This window comes from Calonectris borealis, chromosome 6 (assembly GCF_964195595.1).
Source record: "Calonectris borealis chromosome 6, bCalBor7.hap1.2, whole genome shotgun sequence".
Lineage (NCBI taxonomy): Eukaryota > Metazoa > Chordata > Aves > Procellariiformes > Procellariidae > Calonectris > Calonectris borealis.
In genome coordinates, this window is record NC_134317.1 from 21,176,755 (window position 1) to 21,201,765 (window position 25,011).

The window sequence follows — 25,011 nt, forward strand, 5'->3', positions numbered from 1 at the left end:
AGGACTAAATTTGGGATGCAAAAAACTCAGTAGAAATTGCATAAATGTTCGTGTGAAATTTGACAAATTAATTGATGTGAGACCATTAATTGTGTTATCTTAAAGAAGGTGGCAATGTGTCCTTGCATGTGTTCTCTTACATTGAAACACCAGTGACTCAGAGTGCCATCTGCATCTCCCATCCAGACATTTATTTCATTTGATAGTTTTGATATGTTATCCCTTCTACAGTTTTCAGAGCTCCTCTTCATTTGCTTACCTCCAACTCTCCCCTCAGCACTTCAAGTCCAGATCTCACATCCATTCTGTCCTTTTTCTGCCCCTTCGTGTGCCTCAATATGCTTCTTCCTTTTATCCCCACTTTCTCAATTCTCCATGGTCTTTATGACTTGCTTTCTCCCTCTTTTTAGTCACTACTACTAAACTCATTCCTTCCTTTTTAATCCTCTTCTATTACTGTCTCTGGAAAGCCTGTTTCATCCCTAAATAGATCATGAGCATCCATATTCTCTTCATATATCACTTCCTCCAGCTCCCATTCTCAAAGAAGCTCAGACCTCTTAATCCAATATTTTCTTATTAAGGACTGTCCTCCTTAGACCAGACTGTGGTGGGAATATAATGTTTCTAGCTTCCTATTTTTACCAAGTTAACTCCTCCTTCCACTTCCTAATGTACTTCCTAACGTACTTCCTTTTTTAATAGTACTGCATCCTTTTCCCCCCTCCCCTTGGTCTGCCACCATTTTATGTTGTTAACTGTCTAACTAGTCTCTGTAAAACTTCATAGCTGAATTTAGTTAGTTCATGATTCATTCTGTTCCTTATACAAATTTTCACACCTATCCATTGACTTCATGTTGAAGGCCCATCTGATCCCTTAGGTGCATATTCTTGCTTGTGTCTTCATTCAAACTGCAGCCTTATTCAACTGCAGCTCAATTCATCCATGTTGTAAGACATGAAGCATTCCTCATACAACTTGCTTATCTTACCTTTTCATCTCCAAGTTCATTTACAGCTGTTTACTATGACAGTCTAGCAATCCTCTCCCCTCTGGTTTTCCAACCCTAGTTCCTTTTCATTCTGGGTTCTAGCCACTAAATAGAAATTCCACTCACCAGTTTTTAATAACCTTTTCCTAGACAAAACTCAGGTTTATATCTCATCTTTGACATTTTCCTTGACATTTCACTTGCCTTCAATGTAACTGACCATTATGTTCTTCTTGAAAACTTATTCTTCCTAACATTCATGATTTTGTCTCCTCTCAATTCTCCTGGTTTAGTTGTGCTTTAGAAAATCCTTTTACCCCTTTGACAGTTTTCTAATGGATTTCCACAAGGCCTTTTGCTAGTTCCCTTCTCTTTCTTTTTCTTTTTTCTTTTTTTCTCTTTTTTTTAACCCTACTTTGGACCCACAACTGTGAATCTTTTTAACTTGGACCTCTTTCCATGTCCCGATTACTGCTGTATTCATCAAGAACGTTGTTGCAAAGAGCACTAACCTATCTCATTGCTTTTACCTAATCTGCTAGTAAACATATCTACCTAAAGATATTTTTTTAATACCATAAAAGATATGTGCCTAAAGTTCTTCCCAACCCACCTTGTCTACTTACAGTAAACAAGTCAAGTCCCAGCTTTGACTGACCCATGCCAGCATCCATAACCTCCTGTTAAATTTTCAAACTAGTTTCTTTGAGCTCTTTCTGGTATGCTGCTCCTCATGCTTGGAAGAAGCTCCCATGAGTTTCCACAGAACACTTCATTGCTTTCCTCAAATCCCTCTTTAAAACTCTCTTTTACCATGCTGCCTACAGAAAGCTTGACAGGGAAGTGACTTCAGGTGAGCTAAGACCACTGTTTATCATACCCATCAATTTTGCCTCCTTGTATTCCCTCTCTTCTTGTATCCATCTGTTGTGTTACACTTAGATGATAAGTTCTTTGCAGGGTGCCTTTTTGTTCTGCATTTTGCAGTACCTAGAACAATGGGGCTCAGGTCCATAAAGATAAGTTGCAGAAGAGAAACAAAGACACTGCTTTGTTATGTATCATCTCTGCTATTCATAGAGGTCTTGGGTGAAATCAGGTGCTAATGCTAATCAATCAAGTCAAGAGAATCATTGATATGAATTAAAGTTAAGAACATGTATTTGCAAGATTAGAGCATTATTTTGTCTCTGATCCTGAAAAGATCCTCCCATAGCAGAACATTTACTCACATGAGTAAACTGATGAAGATTAGTGAGACTGTTCATACAAAATTACAGGTATATCTTTGCATAGTCAGGATAGCTAAGACTTGAAAAGAGAAATAAAAACATTATTGTGGCCTACTTGACTAGTATCTTTTTAAAAATGTATGTTTTTTAAACTAGGCAGTATTTGGGAGCTACCTCTGTGTGCAGACTGAGTCACAGGAAATTTACCTAAAATTTTATTTACTCAGCCTGTCAGACTAATGCCAACCTGGGGTAAATAGGGTCTAGATGTGCTTACTCAGTTTATGAACAGTTGGTAATAAAACAGGCAGAATGGCAGAGGAAACAATTCTGTCAAGCAGTTTCTTTTACTCTAATTAAACCAGTTGATTTCATATATCCAAAGTAGTAAAATAACTAGTCTTTGTCTGTCACTTATGTGCTCTCTGTTTATTATCCAAAAGGGAGTGTATTGGGGGGGAGGCTGTACCGGTTCATTTCTTTGTAGATGACCTTACCCTTTAAGACATATTAACACTGTGGTTTTTTCCCCTGTATGAAAACATTATATTTAAAAAGATTTTCATCTGATAATCATTGTTTTTATTTACCTACAGTCTTTGCTGAGCATTCGTGGCTCCCTGTTTTCCCCAAGGCGCAATAGCAGAACAAGTCTTTTCAGCTTCAGAGGTCGAGCAAAGGATGTAGGATCAGAAAATGACTTTGCTGATGATGAGCACAGCACTTTTGAAGACAATGAGAGCAGAAGAGATTCTCTCTTTGTTCCTCATAGACATGGTGAACGGCGCAACAGTAACATTAGTCAGGCCAGTAGGTCATCCAGGACAGTACCTCCACTTCCAGCAAATGGGAAGATGCACAGCACCGTGGATTGCAATGGAGTAGTTTCTTTAGTCGGTGGGCCGCCAGCTCTGACATCACCTACTGGACAGCTTCTGCCAGAGGTGATGATTGATAAAGCAGCCACTGCTAGCAATGTAAGGAAGTCTGCAATAGCAGAGGCATGATGTCCTCTCCCTGTATGATCAGCTACTGTTTCTACAAAATTTAATCACTTGGGAATGATTCCCTTTCTGGCCAAGCTGGGAATGCTTCTTTCATATATTCCAGTTATAAGCTAAAGTAGAAACTGAAAATATATGCTAACTTACTGGGAATTAACAGAATAGCATAGTAAACCCCTGAATAAATGTAGTATGTGTAGTCTTATACCCATTGATTCATTTTGCTAACTGAAAACTTAACTGGAAGAGTCTGTATTCATATATCAGACAGGATATAAAAATTAAAAAAAAATTAATTATATTTACTTAATGGAATATATTAAATGAGTATTTAACTTCCCGCTGACCATATATGAACTTTTGATACAACACTGATAGTACAACTTATATGGGTTGTGATAGTGTTCCTGTCACATAGTTAATTTTTCTAGGTTTTTTTTTTGAGATGTCAACATTATTAAATATTTTTTCTTTTATTTTGTTTGAAAACATCTGCTAGGAAATTGATAATTTTTTCTAAATTAAGAGTTATCTTAAGAAAATACACTTACTCTTTATGCTTTTACTGCTAGCTGTGTAGGCTGTGCATTTTCATGTTTAGAAAAAGACTTCACTGCCTAATTAGAGAGTTATTTACGGCAGAGCTCATTGACAAGCATTGTGGAAATTCTTGTAGTCTAAAAAATGGTTATAGTCTAAAATCTGTTTTAATGTCTCAGCCCTGTTTCAGTAAAATACTTAAAAACATATTCTTTAAGCACAAGAGCAATCCTACTGATGTATTTAACTATTTGCTATATACAAAGTTAGGCATACATTAGTCTATTGCAAAACCACAACATAAATGGAGCATGGTGCAGGACAGCAGAGTGTTTTAAACCGTTATACTTCTGTAATAATTTACAGTGTTATTCCTATTAAATGAACAATCAATAGGCTATTTTATCAGTGTTTTATTTTCAGGGCACAACTACAGAAACTGACTTAAGAAAGAGACGGTCTAGTTCTTACCATGTTCCTATGGACTACCTAACAGATCCTAATGCAAGGCAAAGAGCCATGAGTATAGCCAGCATGCTTACAAACACAATGGAAGGTATGTAACACAGAATTTTTGTATGGCAATGCCATAAAGTGCTATTAAATGTATGATACATTAAGTAGTAGTGGTGTTTTAAGGCAGCTATTTCAGCCTAAAGGGTACAGGCAAGATGAGATTTGTATATAGAGGTAGTATTTTTTTTTAAAGATGGACTGATATATTTGGAAAAGCAGTCAAGCTTTCAATATACTAATAGGTTTGAGGTGGAAGCAGCAAACTTTCAAGTTAAATGCAAGCAGAAAGCAATTGATCAATGCAGTGTTTCTCTAGAGAGGTTAGGTTTTGGGGTAAAAGCTCTTTTTAGATTACGGAAACGGCTATGCTTCTTGCAGTAGAACAATCCCCTTCTACTGATTCACCATGCTGTTTCACAAAGGAAGGATCACATTGTTCTTTCTGTAAGGCTAAATACCATGAATCCGAATCATGGAATTAAGCAACTACTTGTAAGAAAGGGCAAAACATTACTTTGAGGTTTAAATGACTATGCCTAAAATAGCAAATGGGAAGGTAATAAGAAGCAGTTTTGCACATATGGACCATAATACTGTCTAAATAGTTGTCTGACTTCAGGTTTGTTCTAAATGTTTATCTTTCATGAGGAAAATTTTAAATATTATATTCATTCTATGTATAGAATCATAGAATGGTTTGGGTTGGAAGGGACCTTAAAGATCATCTAGTTCCAACCCCTCTGCCATAGGCAGGGACACCTTCCACTAGATCAGGTTGCTCAAAGCCTCATCCAACCTGGCCTTGAACACTTCCAGGGAGAGGGCATCCACAACTTCTCTGGGCAACCTGTTCCAGTATCTCACCACCCTCACAGTAAAGAATTTCTTCCTAATATCTAATTTAAATCTACCCTCTTTCAGTTGAAAACCGTTACCCCTCGTCCTATCACTACAGTCCCTTGCCATCTTTCCCGTAGGCTCCCTTTAAGTACTGGAAGGCTGCTATAAGGTCCTCCCGGAGCCTTCTCTAGGCTAAGACAACCCCAACTCTCTCAGCCTGTCCTCATACGGGAGGTGTTCCATCTCTCTGATGATTTTTGTGGTGCTCCTCTGGACCTGCTCCAACAGGTCCATGTCTTTCCTGAACTGAGGACCCCAGAACTGGACGCAGTACTCCAGGTGGGGTCTCACCACAGTGAAGAAGAGGGGGAGAATCACCTCCCTTGACCTGCTGGCCACACTTCTTTTGATGCAGCCTAAGGTGAGATTGGCTTTCTGGGCTGTGAGCGCACATTGCTGGCTCATATTCAGTTTTCATCCACCAATACCCCCAAGTCTTTCTCCACAGGGCTGCTCTCAATCCACTCATTCCTCAGCCTGTATGCCAGATTTCTAAGACAAATTTCTATTTTGCATCCAATGTAGCATTTGCTTGTGAATGGTTATTTTATCTATTGAATATTTAGTATTCCTTTTATATCAGATTTAACACATAGTGGGACAGATTGTTTTTAATTGTAATTTCTTTTGACTGACAGTAGCCTTGGTTTCAAAAAGTCTACAATATCATCAACACAGTTCACCAACAGTACCTTGGAAAACAGCATTTAGGCCTCAAGGAAATACCCAGATGATACTGCAATAGAGAAATGTGTTTAAAATGTTATTTTCATTTTTCTCTCTAGAACTAGAAGAATCCAGACAGAAATGCCCGCCATGCTGGTACAAATTTGCTAACACTTGCTTGATTTGGGACTGCTGTACTCCTTGGCTGAAAGTCAAACATGTTGTAAATTTGATTGTGATGGACCCATTTGTTGATCTGGCCATTACTATCTGCATTGTCCTAAACACCCTGTTCATGGCCATGGAGCACTATCCAATGACAGAACAGTTTAGTGGTGTGCTTTCAGTAGGAAACCTTGTAAGTCTTTCATGATGTACCATGTATGTCAAATATCTTTTTCTTAAATAATTCTTCTGTGACCTATGTACATACGTTTAAAAGAAAATGTTGACTGGATATTTATAGGCTTGGGATGGTTGAATTTAAATTTAAGCTGTACTGAATCCCTCTTTGTTGACATTTGTGGATTTTGGCACTCTTGCTTTATGGAGCAATAGATAGTAAGATTTATTGAGTCAATGTGCATTTTGATTTTTAAAACCTTCAGCTTCTGTCATTGCAGCTGGTTAAAGGAATAATTCTAAGATTTTTTCTTGGATGGATACTTACAAATCATAAGAACTTTCAGTTCCATTCCCACACCTGTTCCACTCCTCACTAGCCCCTCCTAAGGTCCTGGGTGTTCAGGGAATTGTAGAGGGGAAAGACCCAGTAAGCATGGCAAATACACTGCAACTCCACAGGAAATGGTGAAATAGCGTGACAGTGCCTTCCGCAGATCATCCCGAAGAAGAATAGTTCTGCTCAACTTTCAGTATCATTTTTTTCTTCATAAATAATTGTCCCTCTCATAAACTTATCTTTATCCCTAGAAGCAAAAAGATGTCCGAAGGGCAAAGATGAGATCTAAGGAGGAAAAGCTGAGCATTAAAATCAGAAGAGATTCTGTGTATCGGTATTTATACATGCATATGAGCAGGCTAGATAAAACCCATATTTTTCCCATTTACCTCTTTTTCTTTGGCAGTGAAACATTGTGATGCATCACAATGCATCACTGCTTCAAATCTGAATTTAATTCCTAACCCCAATATAGAGAAGCTATTCAGATTTATCATGGATTGCTTGCTGAAGATATAACTTACCAAAAGTTTGGTAAGTTACTGTTAGTTTTATTGTTTTAATATTTTCTCATTAAACTGGAGTAAGAAACTGTATTTTCCTTGCAGGTGTTCACTGGAATTTTCACAGCAGAAATGTTTCTCAAGATAATTGCCATGGATCCTTATTATTATTTCCAAGAGGGCTGGAATATTTTTGATGGTTTTATTGTGAGTCTTAGTTTAATGGAGCTTGGCCTTGCAAATGTAGAAGGATTATCTGTCCTTCGATCATTCCGATTGGTAAATATACTAAATAAAATACGTTTCTATGTTATATTTTTGTATTTGTGCATGTATGTTGTGCATTTTTCATTTGTGCATCATATATTGGCTAAGACAGAAGACCTTTTCATAAGAACTTACAAAATACTAAATTGCATACCCACTAAATGGCACGTATCTATTATGTCAAGTTTGTTTTGCATATTATCTTAGTAGTGTATATTTCTTCTTCAGGACATTGTCAACATCAATTCTGTTCTTGCAGTGAGTGTGCTTTAAGGATTAACTTTTTTTAATAGTAGTATCTCTTAGAGTCTTTTTCTCCCTAGATGAGGGAATAAAAAATGCAAGAACCACAGGCCCTCACTACCTGTGACTGAAGATTAGCAAATCTCTTAGTAAATAACACATTAGTTAATAAAAGTTTATTTACAGTTTTAGCTGATAGACTTCCATTACCAGTTTGCTTACATGGTTAGTTTTAGAAAAGAGTAGTGTTAAGATTTTTCTTCGGATAGGGATTCTTCATCACCACCTGCCTTCTCTTTACCATCCTCTGCAAGGGTCCATCCGCTGTCTAACAGCTTTTCTGTTCGGAAGTCACTACAGTATCTCTGTCTGTTATTAGATATCTCTGTCATGAATAGGAACTTGAAAAACCTTGGTCTTGCTGAAGACTAGGCTAGCATGCAAGCTCATGTTCAAATCCTCTTCTGAAAAGACCTATGCAGTAAAAAACATGAGGCTAGAGTTCCTAGTCATCAAGCTCAACTTTTGCCTTAAATAAAGCAAAAAATATTTAAATTTAAATAAAAGTTAAATAAACCCCCTTTAAAAAAAGAGGGGGTTTAAATTCATCCCTTTGCTGGCTTTCTGTATAGCATTATATTGCACTTTGCCTAAAGTCTAATGTCTGTTTGGATTGACTTCTCCTTCAGTAATAGAATTCTGTTTTTGACTTTGCGTCTATATATTTTATTTATGTCTCATCCGATGAAATAATATTTAGATTTCTTAGTATTCTCCTCTTTCAGTTGTCTGAACACTTGCTGTATCTTTCCAAATAATTTCCTTTTTGTCTGTTTCAAGTTGTACTTTAATATAAACTTTCCTTTCTCTGGTTTTCTCAATGTTGTATGACAAACTTTGTAAGACACATTATGCTTATTTTAAATGACAGAGAAGATATTGTTAAAGATACTTGCGAGTAACTTGTATGCCTTCATTAACAACTCTAGCTTGTTTCTCTTTCTAGGAAAACCATTTCTTCCATCTCTCTGCCAGTTAAGATGAAAGAGATTGGAAATGTCTATACACTTACAATCCTGTTACAATCCTGATCACATTTCATATGTGCCAGTTTATTTTTAGTAATATTCTCTTCAAGTTAACTAAAGGAGAAAGACTGTTTTGTCCAACTTGTCCAACAAGTACAACTTGTTTATAGACATCTAAAGCCACCAAAAGAGGCAAAGTCTGAATTGGAGACTTTGTGATAATTGCAATGTAATTTAAATGAGCGTAGAGACAGTATTTTTGATTTCTTATGACTTGAATCTGCTGATGCCTAGTATTGTACAAAGAACTGGCAAAATAAATTTTGTAACTGAAGTTTCTAAAGGTTACATGAGACATTATTTAGACACAGGGTAACTGAAATATGAAATGTATAGCAATAATTTCATTACAATTAGTAACATGAATAACTGTATACTATTCTTCTGTTTTGCAGCTTCGAGTTTTCAAATTGGCAAAATCTTGGCCAACTCTAAATATGCTGATTAAGATTATTGGCAACTCAGTGGGGGCTTTGGGTAATCTGACCCTAGTGCTGGCCATCATTGTGTTCATTTTCGCTGTGGTTGGGATGCAGCTGTTTGGGAAAAGCTACAAGGAATGTGTCTGCAAGATCTCTAGCGACTGTGAACTTCCACGCTGGCACATGCATGACTTTTTCCACTCTTTCTTGATTGTGTTTCGAGTGCTGTGTGGAGAATGGATAGAAACGATGTGGGATTGCATGGAGGTTGCAGGTCAAACTATGTGCCTTACGGTCTTCATGATGGTCATGGTGATTGGAAACCTAGTGGTACGTAATTGATGGGAATTTTTTAAAACTATTAGAACATATTTCCTATTTTTCATGATTTAGAAATCAGAGATGAAGACTGGAGAAGGATTCCATTCTCTTTAGGAGATCATGTAATTCACTTGCTCTTTCTCTAAACCAGGTTCAAATATACCTTGATCATTTATGAAAAATGTTTGTCTACCTTTTCTTTTAAATCTTCAGTAAGTTTGTAACCACTGTAGTAATATCAGTGCTGAATTATGCTTATAGTTAAAAATGGCTTTTAAAAAACCATCTAACTTAAATCACTTTCTATAGCCAATTAAACTGACTGGTCTCAATAGTGATGGAAAACAGTTGGTCTTCATGACAACATTTATATTACTTAAAGGCTTACTGTTTCCACTTCCAGTCTTTTCTTTCTGAAACAAAATAAGCCTAGCTGTTCAGTTTTTTCTCATAGGTGATGATTTCTAAACTGCTTATCCCTTTTGCTACTGGCCTCTGAATTCCTCCCAAGCAACATTTTGGATAGAGACACAAGTACCGAATAATGTGGAATAATTAGTCTTCCATGTTTTACACCCAGCATTGCTTGTGATACATCCCCAAATGACACATGAAATTTCTGCACCAGCATTGCTTTCCTGATGCAGCCTATATGCCCTTTTCTGCAGTGCTTCCACCTTGCCAGTTTTCACACTTTCTGTATATGTACTTTTAATTTTTTGTAAGCAACGTTTCCACACTAGTACTTCAGAATTAAATGTCATACTGATTTTGAATCATTTCACCAATTTACCATGGTTATGCCTAATTGTAGTTCTTTCTTGTTGAGTGCTAGCATCCCTTCTCTTTTTGGTATCATCCACAAACTTTATAAATATGCTTACCCACAGGCATAAATACCAAGTTTAACCGGACTAATGTGAGACTCCTGTGGTATACCTTCTAAAATATTCTGCAAGTTTGAACTGGAAGAATTGACAAATATAATTTAAATTCTGTTTTTTAATCAGTTTTGCACATAGTCTGTCATAATTACATGTAGTCCAAATTTCTCTTGTATGTTTGTAAAATGTCATGCAAGAAATTCTGAAATAGTTTCCTAAAATTGAGGGGTATCACATCTGTGGACTTTTTATCTCTTAGCTAGTTTTCCTGCCCAAACCAAAAATAGACTAATATATTCTTGGCAAATATATAAGTTTATTATATTCTGAATTAGAAACACGGAAACTATGGTCTGTTGAACTGTAGAAGACTGGAGTCTGCCTGCATTCCCCTCGCCTATGAACACTACAGTGAATGTAGCTTGCATAAATAACTACATCATGTTGTATCCTGCCTTCTTATGTCATTCTCCATTTTGAGGAGCAGACCTGCATTACTTCCAGTGTGGAGGAGAAAGTCAAGGAACAGCTCAGATTTTCACCTATATTAGTCAAGTCAAACAAGCTAAAAATGTTTTTGAGAAGTTATAATAAAATATGGGGGACAGGGGTTATGGACTGAAAAGAATGGCAGGAAGGTGGGTTGAAATAAAGTGCTAGCTGTGAAATAAAAATTATGCCATATTGAACAACCCATAATGGAATTACCTTTATGACTTAAAAATAAGAGATCCAGTATATTTTCTCCTTACTCTCTTTCAGGTACTCAACCTCTTTTTGGCATTGCTGCTGAGCTCATTTAGTTCAGACAACCTTGCTGCTACAGACGATGATAATGAAATGAACAATCTCCAGATTGCTGTGGCAAGGATTCAGAAAGGCATAGATTATGTGAAGAGAAAAGTGCGTGAATTCATCCAAAAAGCCTTTGTCAGAAAGCAGAAAGTTTTAGATGAAATCAAACCTCTTGAAGACCTAAACAACAAAAAAGACAGCTGTATTTCCAACCACACAATAGTAGAAATAGGTAAAAACCTTGCCTATCTTAAAGAAGGGAATGGAACTACCAGTGGCATAGGCAGCAGCGTGGAAAAATATGTTGTTGATGAAAGTGATTACATGTCATTCATAAACAACCCAAGTCTCACTGTGACAGTGCCAATTGCTGTTGGGGAATCAGATTTTGAAAATTTAAATACAGAGGAGTTCAGTAGCGAGTCAGACCTGGAAGAAAGCAAAGAGGTAAGACTATTTCTATATTTAAAATACTCTGATGCTTTTCTTTTTTTTCCTAAGGTTACTAGTGTTGAATTCAAATCTCTATTTAATTCCTGTATAACAGCATATACAAACTTGTAATGGTATTTAAGGTAAATTGATGTAAGGTTGCAGGTTTTGAATGAGATGGTAGTACAGTATTGCATTTACAGTAATAATCAAGATGCATAGGACAATTTTTTAGAAAATTAATACTTTTTTCCTATTTAGTTAAATCATTAACAGAAAAATAAACCAATATAATAGTCCTGGGTACCAAAAGTCTTACAAAATGTGGGGGGGTTGTGCAAGTTTCTCCCTGCTTATTTCATCAGTGCAGTTTATTTACTCTTTTGTCTGCTTTCTGGAGTGCCTCCTGTCAAATTAACAGTTCATTCTTATGCCTTTACCCTTTTTGATATAGCCACAATACATTTAGATACATCATAAGTACAATTGAATACTGGACAGCATTACTAAATGATTTCATATAAATCACTAATAATCTGTCTGATAGTAGCAGAATCACTGAAGAAGTGAAATAATGGCCTTATGGTAAAAATGTTATAAAATTTTATATCTCAATATAAGATCCTTTCATATGGTTACCCATTGTCATTTTTAAAGCTTTAAGATATTTGAATCTGTTACCTACTGTGAGCGTAATAAAATGTACCTCTTTCTGGCACAATGTGGTGCCAAATGGACAAATCCGAGCTAGTACTTAGTGAGTGAGTTACAGTGGATGCTGAAGCCATTATTATTGTGTTAAGCCAGTGCTCTGTCCTGCACAATTGTACGTGGTGGAGGCACACCACCTCAATTAGAATAAGCCTATGCTATGCATAGTACTGATGCTAGTTCATTCAGAATTAGCATGGGTTTTTTTGAATAGTACTGCATACTATGGTGTAGACATAAACTAACATAAATGTTTTCATAAATGATTTTCTCACGCTCGAATCTGAGGGTATAAATATGGATAACATTCTAGCAATTCTTACCCTGAGATCCTTTTTTGTACAGACTGCATCACACAATGAGTCATATTTTCTTGTTTCTTATCATCAGAAACATCTTTATGTTCCTTTAAAAATATTTCTTTTTTGCAGATTGTTTGTATTAGTATTTATCTTACTCTTCAAAACCATGACTTGGGTGTAGAACAAAGCAGAAGTTGTTGTAGTTTAACCTTTAATTGTTCTGTGTAACGAAGAGGGTGATTATATGAAAGTTTCTTGGTCTGAATGTAGGATTTTGGTTGATTCTATTCTATCTTTGCACATAGGATAAGAAAAGGAATCTTCTTCAAGCACCTTTACACCACACAGGGCTAGTGCATTGTTCTGTCCTTCCTTTCTTCTGCTGTTCCATTGTTCTATTGTCCCATTGTTAACTGTTTCAAAACCTACTGTTGCCAAAGGAGCAGCAAATTCTACTGCTAATCTGGTCAAATTTCACCTATCAGTGAGATCATACATAATGATTGCATACATAATGATTGCATACGTAATGATTGCATATTTTTCTGTCTTTCTGTAAATCGCATACTTTCTTGGTATAGGCCGGGTCCTTCTGGGTTTGTTCTTTTTTTCCTGTTAATCATGTTAAAGTCCATCTATCGCTTTCAGCCTTTTCTGTGCTTAGCAACCAGTGATAGCCAGAGGATGTACTGAAAGTTTGGGAATAAAGTGTCTTAAGTTAAATTTCAGTACTAGGAAACAGAATACTTTGGATTTCTTCATCACAAAATATTTATTGCTATCTTAGTGGAGTAACAAATACCTATCTGTCCTTCTGTATTTTTCTGTAAAGTTAGTATAGTATTTCTGTCGGTTTCAAGGGTGCTGTCAATCTAACCCTATCATTTTTCATAAAACATTCTAAATGCCTCAATTGGAAAGAGTGAAGAAGACACTGTTAGTTTATTCTGCAACTATATTGTAACTGGCAATGATGCTTCAGATTATATTACTGTATGAATGACACTGAAAGAAAATCTTCTGATACAGATACAGTCTGAGATGTTGACTGTGAAGTCCCAGTACAATCAGAACTATGCACCCAGGAAAACTCTCCTCTCTTTGCTTCTTATTTTGAGCTCCCACCCATATCAGATTAATTCTGATACTACCACTACTCATGGTAGTAGTAAACCATGTTTTAAATTGTCCTATATACTTTTCCTGTGCGTGTTCTTTTTCAAAGGCTATGAAGTTATGTACGTATTAACTGAAGTTTTATCAAAATAGATTATAGCTCTGATAATTTTTAATTAGCAACTTCTCTGCAAAAAGTCATTTGGAAGTGTAATTGGATTCTACTAATTTAAATACTATATGTCATTAAAATGACAGAAAGTAGTAATTTAAATATTTTCATTAGTGATTATTGGATTAATTAGCTGCTGAAGTTTGTTTTTAAAAATGTAATCACAGTACTTTTCTGTACTAGTGGAGTATCCTCCATTTCTTATGCTGAAGCTACAATTGTTGTGCAGAAAATAATTTGTGATTCACTGAACAGTGGTAGTAAGAAGGAACATGACTTTTGGTAGTGCCTAATGATTAAGGCATCTGTTTTGAGAAAGAAATCTTTCCGTGTTACAAAATCTGTTTATAACTTTTTAACAGTCAATAGTCAGTGGCTAAAATGCAGAAACTGCCTTGAAACAGGGACCAAAACCTGAATTTCCCATATGAATTCCCGGATCACCAACATTCTCCCTCTTGCTTCTACACTCAATCTTTAACTATTTACTGCACAAGAGCATTATGTCAGTAGAAGAGATGGAGGATGTACCTTATTCACACCTATAGGCTGGTGGTTAGCAGGACTGAGTATGACCACAATGACAATGGTGCATCTATTTCTTCATTGTATAACAGGATGGTATGACTGCTGACTGTCTTCATTAGCCAAATCTTTCCTTTTCAAATAGAAGGACCCCAACTTCTATTGTTTTGTCACCTTCTACAAGGTGACAAAAATACTGATTTGAATTCCATAGGGAAAATTTTAAAGCAGATTATCCTCCATTTGAGACATGAGCTCCAGTCATTAAGCTTCCACCATAAAAGGAAGGCTTTCTCCTCCAGATACAATATTTAAAAGAAAACAGTGTCCTCATTGCATTCTTGGAGGCACTTAATCCTGTAAATGTGTGTGTTAATCATGCTTCAGGAACTGCAAACTGATCAGGTGATAAGAAAGTCATGTTCAGTCAGGAACGAGCTAGTGCCAAGCAGTTTTGACTGGTCAAGCCTCAAACTTCTGAGTATATTCAGGACCAAAATTTCTTACTCTTGCAGAAGTTGAAGGTGAAAAGTTGAAGGGAAACTTTTACAAATTTCAGGCACCTTCAAGAGAGACACAGCAGTTAAGCAAAGACATTGTGAGCATATTTCTTATTTAAGTGCCTAAATTTCAAATAGATTTTAATTACAAAAGTGCATTTTTTTATCTTAATCCTAATTCCTAGTCTTCACTAGATAATTCTTATCCACCATGTTTTTTTGATATAGAGAAGAGTGGCTTATTAGTCACAGGACCAACACTCTTGCCATGAAAATGATCCATAGCAAATGAATGCATTTTTTTAATTAAAAAAGTGACTACAAATGGCTTTTTGTTCAAGGCTTCCTCTTTTTTGTCATGCCATAATGTGCCTCACGTTTCTGCCCTCTCACGTTTTCCCATTTTTATGATTCTGCTGTTGCCGAGTGTTGATCTGCCAGTCACTTCATTGCTTATACCACAAATTAAAAGAGCTGAAGTCAGAAACTGCCACTAGACCACGATCAATTAGCAGTATCCCAAATGAAAGACAGTTTAGGTATTCATGTACTGTGAGAACACTCTGCACAAGATAGCTAGATGCTAATGAGCGTGTGTCTATGTGCTTTTGCTTTTCTCTATGTATACGTATGCATACACGTATTCACTGTGGTATAGGGCAATAAGCTGAATTTCTGCAAAGTAATTATAATTTATTAGCAAGTTTTAATTAGGTATAGTAATGTTTGGTGAATTCTTTATTATAACATACATCTTTTCCAGTATTTTGATGGAAATATTAACTAGATTATGCCTTTCTAGAAACAATACATACAATATTGTTCATGCTAGTAGGTGTGAATTTAGGAGGAATTTTCTAGAAAATTGCCTGAAACCTAAACCAGAATTAATTATGAGAACATTGTGTCCATGAGAATGGTAGTGGGGGAATACAATGTAATAAGGGAATTAGAGCACAAATCCTAACTAAAACTTTACCATGAAAATAGGGCCGTTAACAAATATGGGGCCATTGTGCTGAGTCTGTGGTCCTATATGTAAAGGTCTGTGGACCTAAGCTGCATTACTGCTATCCAGCATAGGAGCTATAAAAAATAATTTTTCATTTTTAGGTCCTTAAGTACTATGGGGTTCATTTATATAGAAAATTTTGTAATGCATGTATAGCTGTGCAATAATTAGATTTTTATGCTAAGTATAACTTCTAGGCTACTAATTACACCAAGATATACCAAGTTACAAGATATTTTTAAATGCCTTGAAAAATACGGGATCTCCTAATGCTGTTGCAGACACCTTAATAATGTATATTTTACTTTAAGCAGTATTCAGTGCAAAAAAGCAGAGGTGCTGTGTCCTGAACTTCATTTCCTACCATTCTTACTTCTCACAGGAGTAGAACCAAGCTGGATCAGTCGAGCGGGCAGCTCTGGTGCCTTTTAGCGAGGCAGAGCATCGTGTCACCAATTTTACACAGGTTACCTAAGCAAGTTATACATCTATATGTATATACTATCTAATCACTTTTTAACGGATATTGACTGGCCTGCATGCTCTTCAGCTATGATCCTGACCCATTCATTGCAATAAAGTACAAACATGCACAGCTGCTCTCTGCTGAGTCATGGGACTCACATCACAGCATGGTCAGGCAAGATCGGCAGCCCCAATATTTCTGTGGTTCAGATGCTATACTTTCCATAATATTTTAATAGTATTTTGCAGTGCATGCTATGTACCTTTCCCAATCTTGATGGTAAAGTTTTCAGGATTCTATTTCTGAAGGGTTTTCTTTTCTTTTGAAAGAAGACAGAATATGTAACATGTAAGCTATGTTTCTCATCAGAAGCTTATGTAAGTTCATCTGTAAATTGTGTTGATAATGAAAGGCTGCTAGCTGTTTTGGAAAACTTTCATACTATTGTATTTTAGCTTATAATGGAGGTAACTTGCAAACTCATGATAGTCACATTTATTTTTCACAATTTTTTTCTTAGAAATTATTTTCTTCAGTACTTGTATAAGCATTTAGTTTTTTTGGAGATTAATATGAAGTACTTGAAGCAACATTAAGCATGAAATTCATTTAATTTCCACAGTCAAAGCATGTGACCATCATTTGGTTAAAAAAACCTCATACAAAACTGATATTTGGCTGGTCAAACATTCAGAGATCAGTTCTGCTCTTACTTACACCCACACTTACAAGTGTAGCGGTGCAAAGAGAAAACTGATAGCAAGATCTGGCCCAATTCAGTCTTAACATAGCTCTTTAATTTATGCTCACAAATTGACTACCTCCCCAAACATCTAAAACTGTCTGCCCTGAGAAACTTAAACTTATTCTCATCTTATCAGTAATAAATAAAGTTCGGCAGCCTAGTAAATAAGCTACTGATTTCAGACCAAAACGTCCCCAGCTTCAGTATGATTTACATCTCACCTGTTAAACATTACCATAGTATTTACAACACCATAATTGTATGATGCTGCTTTCGGTTTGGTAAATCAGTGGAGTTAAAATATACTTATTGCATAGCTTTTTGTCTTATATTTTGTAGGGAATAATTTCTCTTATAAGTCATATTTTGATTTAAAAATATTCATTATTCAAAATCCTGTGATACTCTGATGAATTTAGGCTTTTGATTGTGAATTGGTCACATTGTATTGGCATATTGTGATTCATAGTGGATGATATTGTTAATATTAGAGTTAATTGGAGTTCGCTTAATTAATCTTTACAAACAGCAGTCCCTTGCTCTATTTCAGAAATATCCTTTCACTATTGCTTGTGTGAATTAAAGAGCCTTTTTAAGTAGCTTCCAGTGGGAGTGCTTTTGCAAATATTTCCACTGCTACTTAGGATGCTTTTGCTTTCATCCAACATTCTTGCAAATATTTTCATTTATCAAATGCTCATAAATAAGTAGATCAAAGGAATTATGAATAGCAATAAAGTACAGAGTGGACTATAATTTAGGGATCCTGTTTTTTTGCAGTATTTGCAAACAATAATCATCACAGAATTGTTTTGCTTTGATTTACAATGATTTGGTTTTTTGAACAATAGAGTTATTATGCTTGACTGTCTAAGCACTAGAAAGAGTGACATCCAGATGCCACTGAATGATACCAATGGAACCACAATGATATTTACCACTTGGTCGATTTTATAGGTGATATAGCTGTGATGAAAAAGACCGGATAAGTTTGGATACAATATTGCCATTTATATCACAGAACATCTCATTTTCATACTGACAGCCACACAGCACTGAGAAAATAAACACAATATAATTTCCATTATTTAACATTTTCACAGGTATTTGGAGGAAAAGAAATTAAAAGCAAAATCAAAATGGTGGTTTCTGTTGGCACCATCTTCCTGCTTATATCTGTTCTGCTCTTTGCTCCTTCAGTCCCTTAAATTATGATTTCAACAGCTATTAGTGGCATCCTGGCCAATCATGAAATTTCAGGCTTTGTTAAAAATGTTAAACTAAGAGCTGTTCAGCTACTTTTGGATAATCATCTTGGAAAGAAAGAAAGAAAGAAATGTTAGAAGCTCAAAGGGGCCTGGCTGTAAGTGAAGCAGAATTGTATGAATCTATGAGATGTTGTTGAGGTTCAGAAAGTAATTATGTCAAAAACTTCCTGACCTAATCTTGGCTGCTGCTTTTTGCAATGCTGCTCTGATAGGCAAGCTGCTTTCCACGTTCAGTTTCTATCTTGAAAGCTAAACTAAAATCTGTATCTCATACTGTACTGCATTGCTGACTAAAGCATGACTGGCAATGCTGTTGGTAGATGTGACGTAAAAGATACATAAATCTCTATGATAATCAGTATATTGCTGCTTTAGAACCATGTAAGTACTTTTGTCCCCATATTGTCTTCAGTGAAAAGGAATGGAGTATATACTTTCTGAGGTTTTGAAAAGTAGATTTCCCTGAGAATAATTTCCTTAGCATACTATTCAGAAAAAATCTAGCATCATAACTCTCGAAGAGTGTCTAATACTCGATGCTGATAAATCTCTTATAATCTGGGTGACTGAATACTTTTGAAACCTAGAACCATGGTATAAAAAAGGCTTATAAAGGACTTACTATAATATCAAAAATAGCGTTTGGGTTTGATGATTATCTTGTTTCTACAGGTTCATTTTTTTTTAAAAAGCTGTATACATGTTAAGTATATAGCATTGCCTAAATCCAGTTTTTGTAATGCTGGTGAGCAGAGAAGAATTTATCAGGTACAAAGGTAACTTTGAGATATGTTAAGGTAAAGAACTGGGACATACGCTACACACTTAACATATCAGGGTCTGAAATTAGGGGTTGTCTAGCTATCCAGCTGGATTCCATATGCGTGAACACTGGCAAGTCACAGTAAGTGGTAGAAAAAGTCTTCCTATGTATTAAAGCATATGGACAAAACATAATCAGCAATAACATGGTCCATTCCCAGGTGATTTTGTGTTGAATACATTGAAATCAGCACAACATCCCTGGGCCAGTTGCTTTATACCAGAGCAGAAGTTTGCTGTGGAAATATGTGATTGTTACTGAAAACTTTTCCTAGCATACTGAACTTAATTGATTTGGTAAAATCTTAAAATGTTGTATCATAAAACCTTCCTAGCTGTTTGTAATGCATACTAAATTTTATAAATATTGTATAGAATGCCATACAATAAATTCAATGTTAAAAATAACAAAGAAACAAACAAAAAAAAGTATAATTATTTCCGTTGAAAATTTTCAATTTTTTCTTCCCCAAATGATACTGAATTATTACAGATTGAATTTATTGAATAATTTTTATAATATGCTTCTTCATACACTGATCAGGTTGGAGCTAAATTCAGGTATAATAGAACAGCATGCTAAGGAAATACTCTGTTACATCAACAACAGGAGAGTAACTGAATTCTCAGTGGGATAAGGCATTTCATTGTTGTGTTTCGAGTATCAGCTGCTGTTGATTCAATTTAGGATTTTTCTGTTTAGCTTAACTCCTGTGATTATTATTACAGCTCTTTAAAAGAAGCATACCAGATTTTCAGTGAGAAGAGACTTGTAAGATACAACTCACCATACATACTGCCCCACATAAATAAAGATGGCTTTCTGATGTTCCTGATAATTGATTGTTCTACTGTATCATTTTCTACCTTTTCTACCTGATCTTTTTGATCTCTCCTTATAGTGGATATCTCTAATCTTCCACCTTGAGTTAACTGTTAGTCTTATGCAATTTCAGTAATAGGAATTCATTACCCCTTCTTAAAATTAACATGTACTGATTAAACTAACTATGTAATATCATTTTCCTGTAAAAGAATGAACAGTAGGTCTTTCAAACTTATGGTTTAACCAGTTCATAATTTCTGTTTGCTCTGCTACTACTACAGCATTCTGCTAGAAATGCTGTTCAGATTGGAATGATGCAAGCAACATTTTAAGAAAACTCTACATAATACAGATAGTCACTTCTCAGTTTAAAAATTATTTACTGTATTGTATTAATAAACATTCATTTTTAACACCATATATAAATTTCTTTGGAATGTACCTTGCGTTTGTGGTATTTCTGGCCTTTCTTCAAACTGATGATTGACTTCCACTGATGTTTAAATGCTGTGGTCCTTAACTTGAGGACTACAGTATTTATCCCACACTTTCCAGTTTCTCCATTTTAGAGGCAGTATTCCACAATGACCAAACTGCCATGCACTATCTATAATTTGAATATGATGCAATGGGAAATTTGTAAATAATAATCTGCAGAAAAGTGTTCATCCATGTCTTTGTACATTGGACCTAACCTCATAGATGCTAAAGCTCGTGCACAAACATAAGACATAATATGTAAGCTGGGATTTTCAAAGAAACATAAAGGAAATGGGTGTGAGATATCATTGAAATTACACGCATAATATACCCTACAATAAATGTTTCCATTTGTTTGGTCTTCCTCTAAAATGTGGGCTATAGTGTACCGTGGTACACAGAAATCAAAGTTAAGCCTATGTCAAAATTACAACACAATATATTGTCAGTGTGATTCGATAAAATCAGAGTGGGGGAGAAAGGAATTAATCTTTTTGTTTGAAGAATATACTTAATATTGTCTGCAATGTAAAATTCCATTAAAGTCTTATGGTAATTTCTGTATTCACATACTAATATTTTTTACATTTCCTCTACAAAAAACTGTATAGAATTTGGAGCGTCTCAAACACGTTTTAAAGGAATAATGCCTCTAACTTAAGTTTTAAGTGTCAGCAAAGATACATCTTTAATGTTACCATGGTCCATCTCTCTGTCTAATATTAATTCCCTATAGACTGTATTCTAAATCTGCTTACATCATTCCCTTTATAAAATTAGCTACTTATCAATGCAGCCATTTTACTGATGTTATACTCCACATAGTGATAACATTAGAAGAGTCATAGAATGCCATGATCAAACTACTTTTACTTATTATAGTACTCATATTTGTCTGTTGCCAACCTAATGTGATGGTGTGAAAGAATCATTTTGAAGATTTGGATTATATTATCAGTATGATTCATTGGTGTAGTATTGTTTTATGACAGTATTGTTTTAAAAGTATTTGTTTTCACTTTAGTCCTCCAAAAATAAAGATTTTTGGGGGCTTTTATAGTGATTGGACATGTATGTGTACTGTACCAAAGTAATAAGTAGTTTCAAAATGCACAATAAATTCAGAAAATGCATTGGCAAGTGAGAATGCAAAATATCAGCTACTGCTCTTAAAAAGTAATGTGCTGCTTTTTTGGAAATAAAGAGACTTAAACTATCCTATACAACTTATAACATGTGTTTTCATGTCAATTATGATGAAAATTTTATATTCAAACTTTTTAGATCTTACAGACCTGATAGAATAACATTTACTTCAGACATGAAAATACATCTGTGCAGCTTGCTGTTGGTTTGGTCATGACGTTGGAAAATTATTTATATTAACACATGCTATCTGAAGTGTAATCTAAAATGCAGCCACATGATTGGAATAATTAAACAGTACAAAGTGTGGAAGGCACCCATTCCTAACTTACTGAAATTTCATTTCAGAATCCTTATATGTGGCTCAGAATAGTAATCTAATAATTTCAGCAATTCCTTGTATGAAAATATAAAAATATTTTCAATAGGGAAAATGCACATGATGTAGTTTCTAATCTTGTGACCTCACCTGTAGTAGAGCAATTTGGCATTATAGATTGTAAATAAGAAGTTATTTTAATGTCGGAGCATGGAACACATGCAAAATATTTTGGTATGCATTTCAAACATGAACATCTATTCAGAATAAATAAAATTGAAAAAAAAAATCATGTGGGGTTTCATTCACAGAAATTAAATGCATCCAGTTCATCAGAAGGCAGTACAGTTGATATCGGACTACCTCCAGAAGGGGAACAGCCAGAAGCAGAACCTGAAGAAGCTCTGGAGCCAGAGGCTTGTTTTACAGAAGGTAAGCGAAGCAAAATATATGCAAGGTGATTAGACCTAAGTGTGTTGATTTGGGCTGGATTCTATTTTTATTCAAAATCAAGAAAAGCTTTGTGATTATAGTTGTATTTTCTGTTTGTATTAGTAACTCCTTCAGAGGTACTGCTATAGATGTACTGTTCTCGTGTTCCCTCTCTCTCCTTGGAAGGTATTACAAGACTTACAAAGCTTTAACTTCAAATATTGCAACGAAAATCCCCAAATAGGAGATACTTATTTACAAGCATCTATTGCAGTAGTACTGAAAAAAGCCAAATTACTTCTTTTCATTGTGATTCCTAATAAATATTTACCTTATTCTGACATCTCAAAATTTGTTATTGCACTTAGGCTGTGTGCGGAGATTCAAATGCTGTCAAGTCAGTGTAGAGGATGGGAAAGGGAAAATCTGGTGGAATCTTAGGAAAACCTGCTATAAGATTGTTGAACACAACTGGTTTGAGACCTTCATTGTCTTCATGATTCTTCTCAGCAGCGGTGCTCTGGTAAATTCAGTGTGGAACTATTGTGTCTATTTTAAGCAGCGAGCATTTAGAATTACCGTTAATTATATAGCTGCAGGTAACATATCAGAATTTAATATTCAATTCATAAATATTCTAATGTCAACATATCTCAACAAGTATTTGGCATGTATTGTAGGATACATGAGAGTTTGCTCACAGGACATGAAACAAATTGTTTGGCAAGTTCAAAATGTAGTGTTAATGGAAATAAGAAATTAGTTATATCAGACTGGTATTCATATGTCTTCATATTGATGATAATAGTTTTTTTTTGTCTTATACACATTTAAAATAAACCACACCTGAGCTAGGAACTTATCAACAGCAACTTGAATTGTCAAACTGAGATGTAAGGTGCCAACGTGATTCCATCAGGTATTTTACCAGATTGATGTTAAATCAGGTGCACTGAATAAGTACTGAAGTAATTAGTTCCTCATAGCAGGAGCAAAATATAGTGTACTTGTTATGCTTGGGTCAATGCACAGTGATTCACTGTCAATGTAGACATTTTCTTTTGAAAAGAGAGTTACTAATCTCTGTTCAGGATTGCTTTGTGGGTTAGTGTTTATTATTAGTTTCAATTATTAGTTCCTCAAAAATTCTGTATCAGAGAGTCATTATTAAATCCCTTATATAATTTTGATAAAAAGTTGTAGCTACCATAAAGGAAATCCTTATATCAATAAGCCGTTGCTATCCAGGGAAATGAATGAAAATGAGATTTGGAGAATGGTATGACAGTAAGTTTCGTGGATCACTGTTCAGCTCAGGTGAAAGCTGAATATTGTGTTTGGACCCAGCTTTATGAAAAGACTACGTTCTAGAATGAAAGCAAAAGTTGTGCTTGAGGGAAGGATATATGCCTTATCATCACACAAATTCTTTCTTGACTACTATATACCACACTGCAAGACATTTAATTATATCTTCAAAAATCTTTTTCACAGGCATTTGAAGATATATACATAGAGCAACGTAAAACTATCAAGACCATGCTGGAATATGCTGACAAAGTTTTTACTTACATCTTCATTCTGGAAATGCTTTTAAAATGGGTGGCTTATGGCTTTCAAACCTATTTCACTAATGCGTGGTGCTGGCTGGACTTCCTGATTGTCGATGTATGTATTCTTTTTCACGTCCTGTATGACAGGCTCTAAAAATCAGAATATTATGTTTTCAGGATAAGCTTTCTGTTCTAGTCAAGGGAACTCTATTTTAAAACTATTGTTGTGGTACGGTTTTTAATTCTGTTCAAAAAAGAAAAAATATTTAGATATACTTATTACTCTAGAGATGTTTTGTTGATATTCTCTAGTTTTCTGAAGTTGCAATGCTTTATTGAAATTATGGTTTTTACTGTCTTTTTTCACGGTGTGGAAAGGATGCTGTTCATCCTCTTCAGTTTTTACTATATATGGAATTTAAATATTTCAAAGCAATTTCTTTAAAGGTTTCTAACATTCTAATCAATTACTTTAAGTGTCCTGTCACTTACTCTGTGTAATATGAAAGGAAAATACTGCTAGGAACTCTCAGTTCCATTGTACTATTCAGTACTCTTGCACTTTTCACTGCATCACGTGCGTGAACTTAAAGAGACACTTGGAGAACAATAGATAAGCTCCCTTAGAATGGGTTCTCAAATGATATTCAAAAGGCTGCACCACCAACGAGCAGATACACCTTTTCTGAAGGAGATCTAGTGAGAAGTGCATTATAATTTCAAGTCTACATGTTCAACAATGTATGCACAGTACTGGGTAGCATGAACGGAAGTCTACAGATCTTTAACCATATAGCAGACATTCATTTCCCTTCCATCCCCAACAGCCTGACACTGCTAATAGGGCACCTCTCAGTTCCACATATGTAATTCCCATGAAGTGTAAGGTAAGAATATGCCTTGAGTCACTTGTTCGCTCCGAAAGCAGCAGAATTCTACAGAAATCACTATGTATCTCCCTAAAAATTCAATGATATGATATACCATGAAGTCTTTACTATACAGAGCTTGGAAAACATTATAACTTTTAAATCCATACCAGCATTGCAGATCCTGTGATAAAACATGACTATATGCACATTTAGTATTCTGTGGTTGAGTCTGTACCCTTGTAAAATATTTATTGG

The 25,011-nt window shown here is 35.2% G+C and overlaps 1 protein-coding gene across 1 annotated transcript in view; it reads left to right on the plus strand.

Moving 5' to 3' along the window:
* LOC142083555 (sodium channel protein type 2 subunit alpha) overlaps positions 1-25,011 on the plus strand; it is a 56,853-nt gene that overhangs the window by 19,007 nt on the left and 12,835 nt on the right. The window contains exons 12-20 of the mRNA XM_075153100.1: positions 2,823-3,203; positions 4,194-4,326; positions 5,972-6,210; positions 7,143-7,316; positions 9,031-9,387; positions 11,025-11,504; positions 22,211-22,331; positions 22,700-22,854; positions 23,826-23,999. Of these exons, the coding sequence (XP_075009201.1) occupies positions 2,823-3,203; positions 4,194-4,326; positions 5,972-6,210; positions 7,143-7,316; positions 9,031-9,387; positions 11,025-11,504; positions 22,211-22,331; positions 22,700-22,854; positions 23,826-23,999 (2,214 nt within the window). The remainder of the gene's footprint in view (positions 1-2,822; positions 3,204-4,193; positions 4,327-5,971; positions 6,211-7,142; positions 7,317-9,030; positions 9,388-11,024; positions 11,505-22,210; positions 22,332-22,699; positions 22,855-23,825; positions 24,000-25,011) is intronic.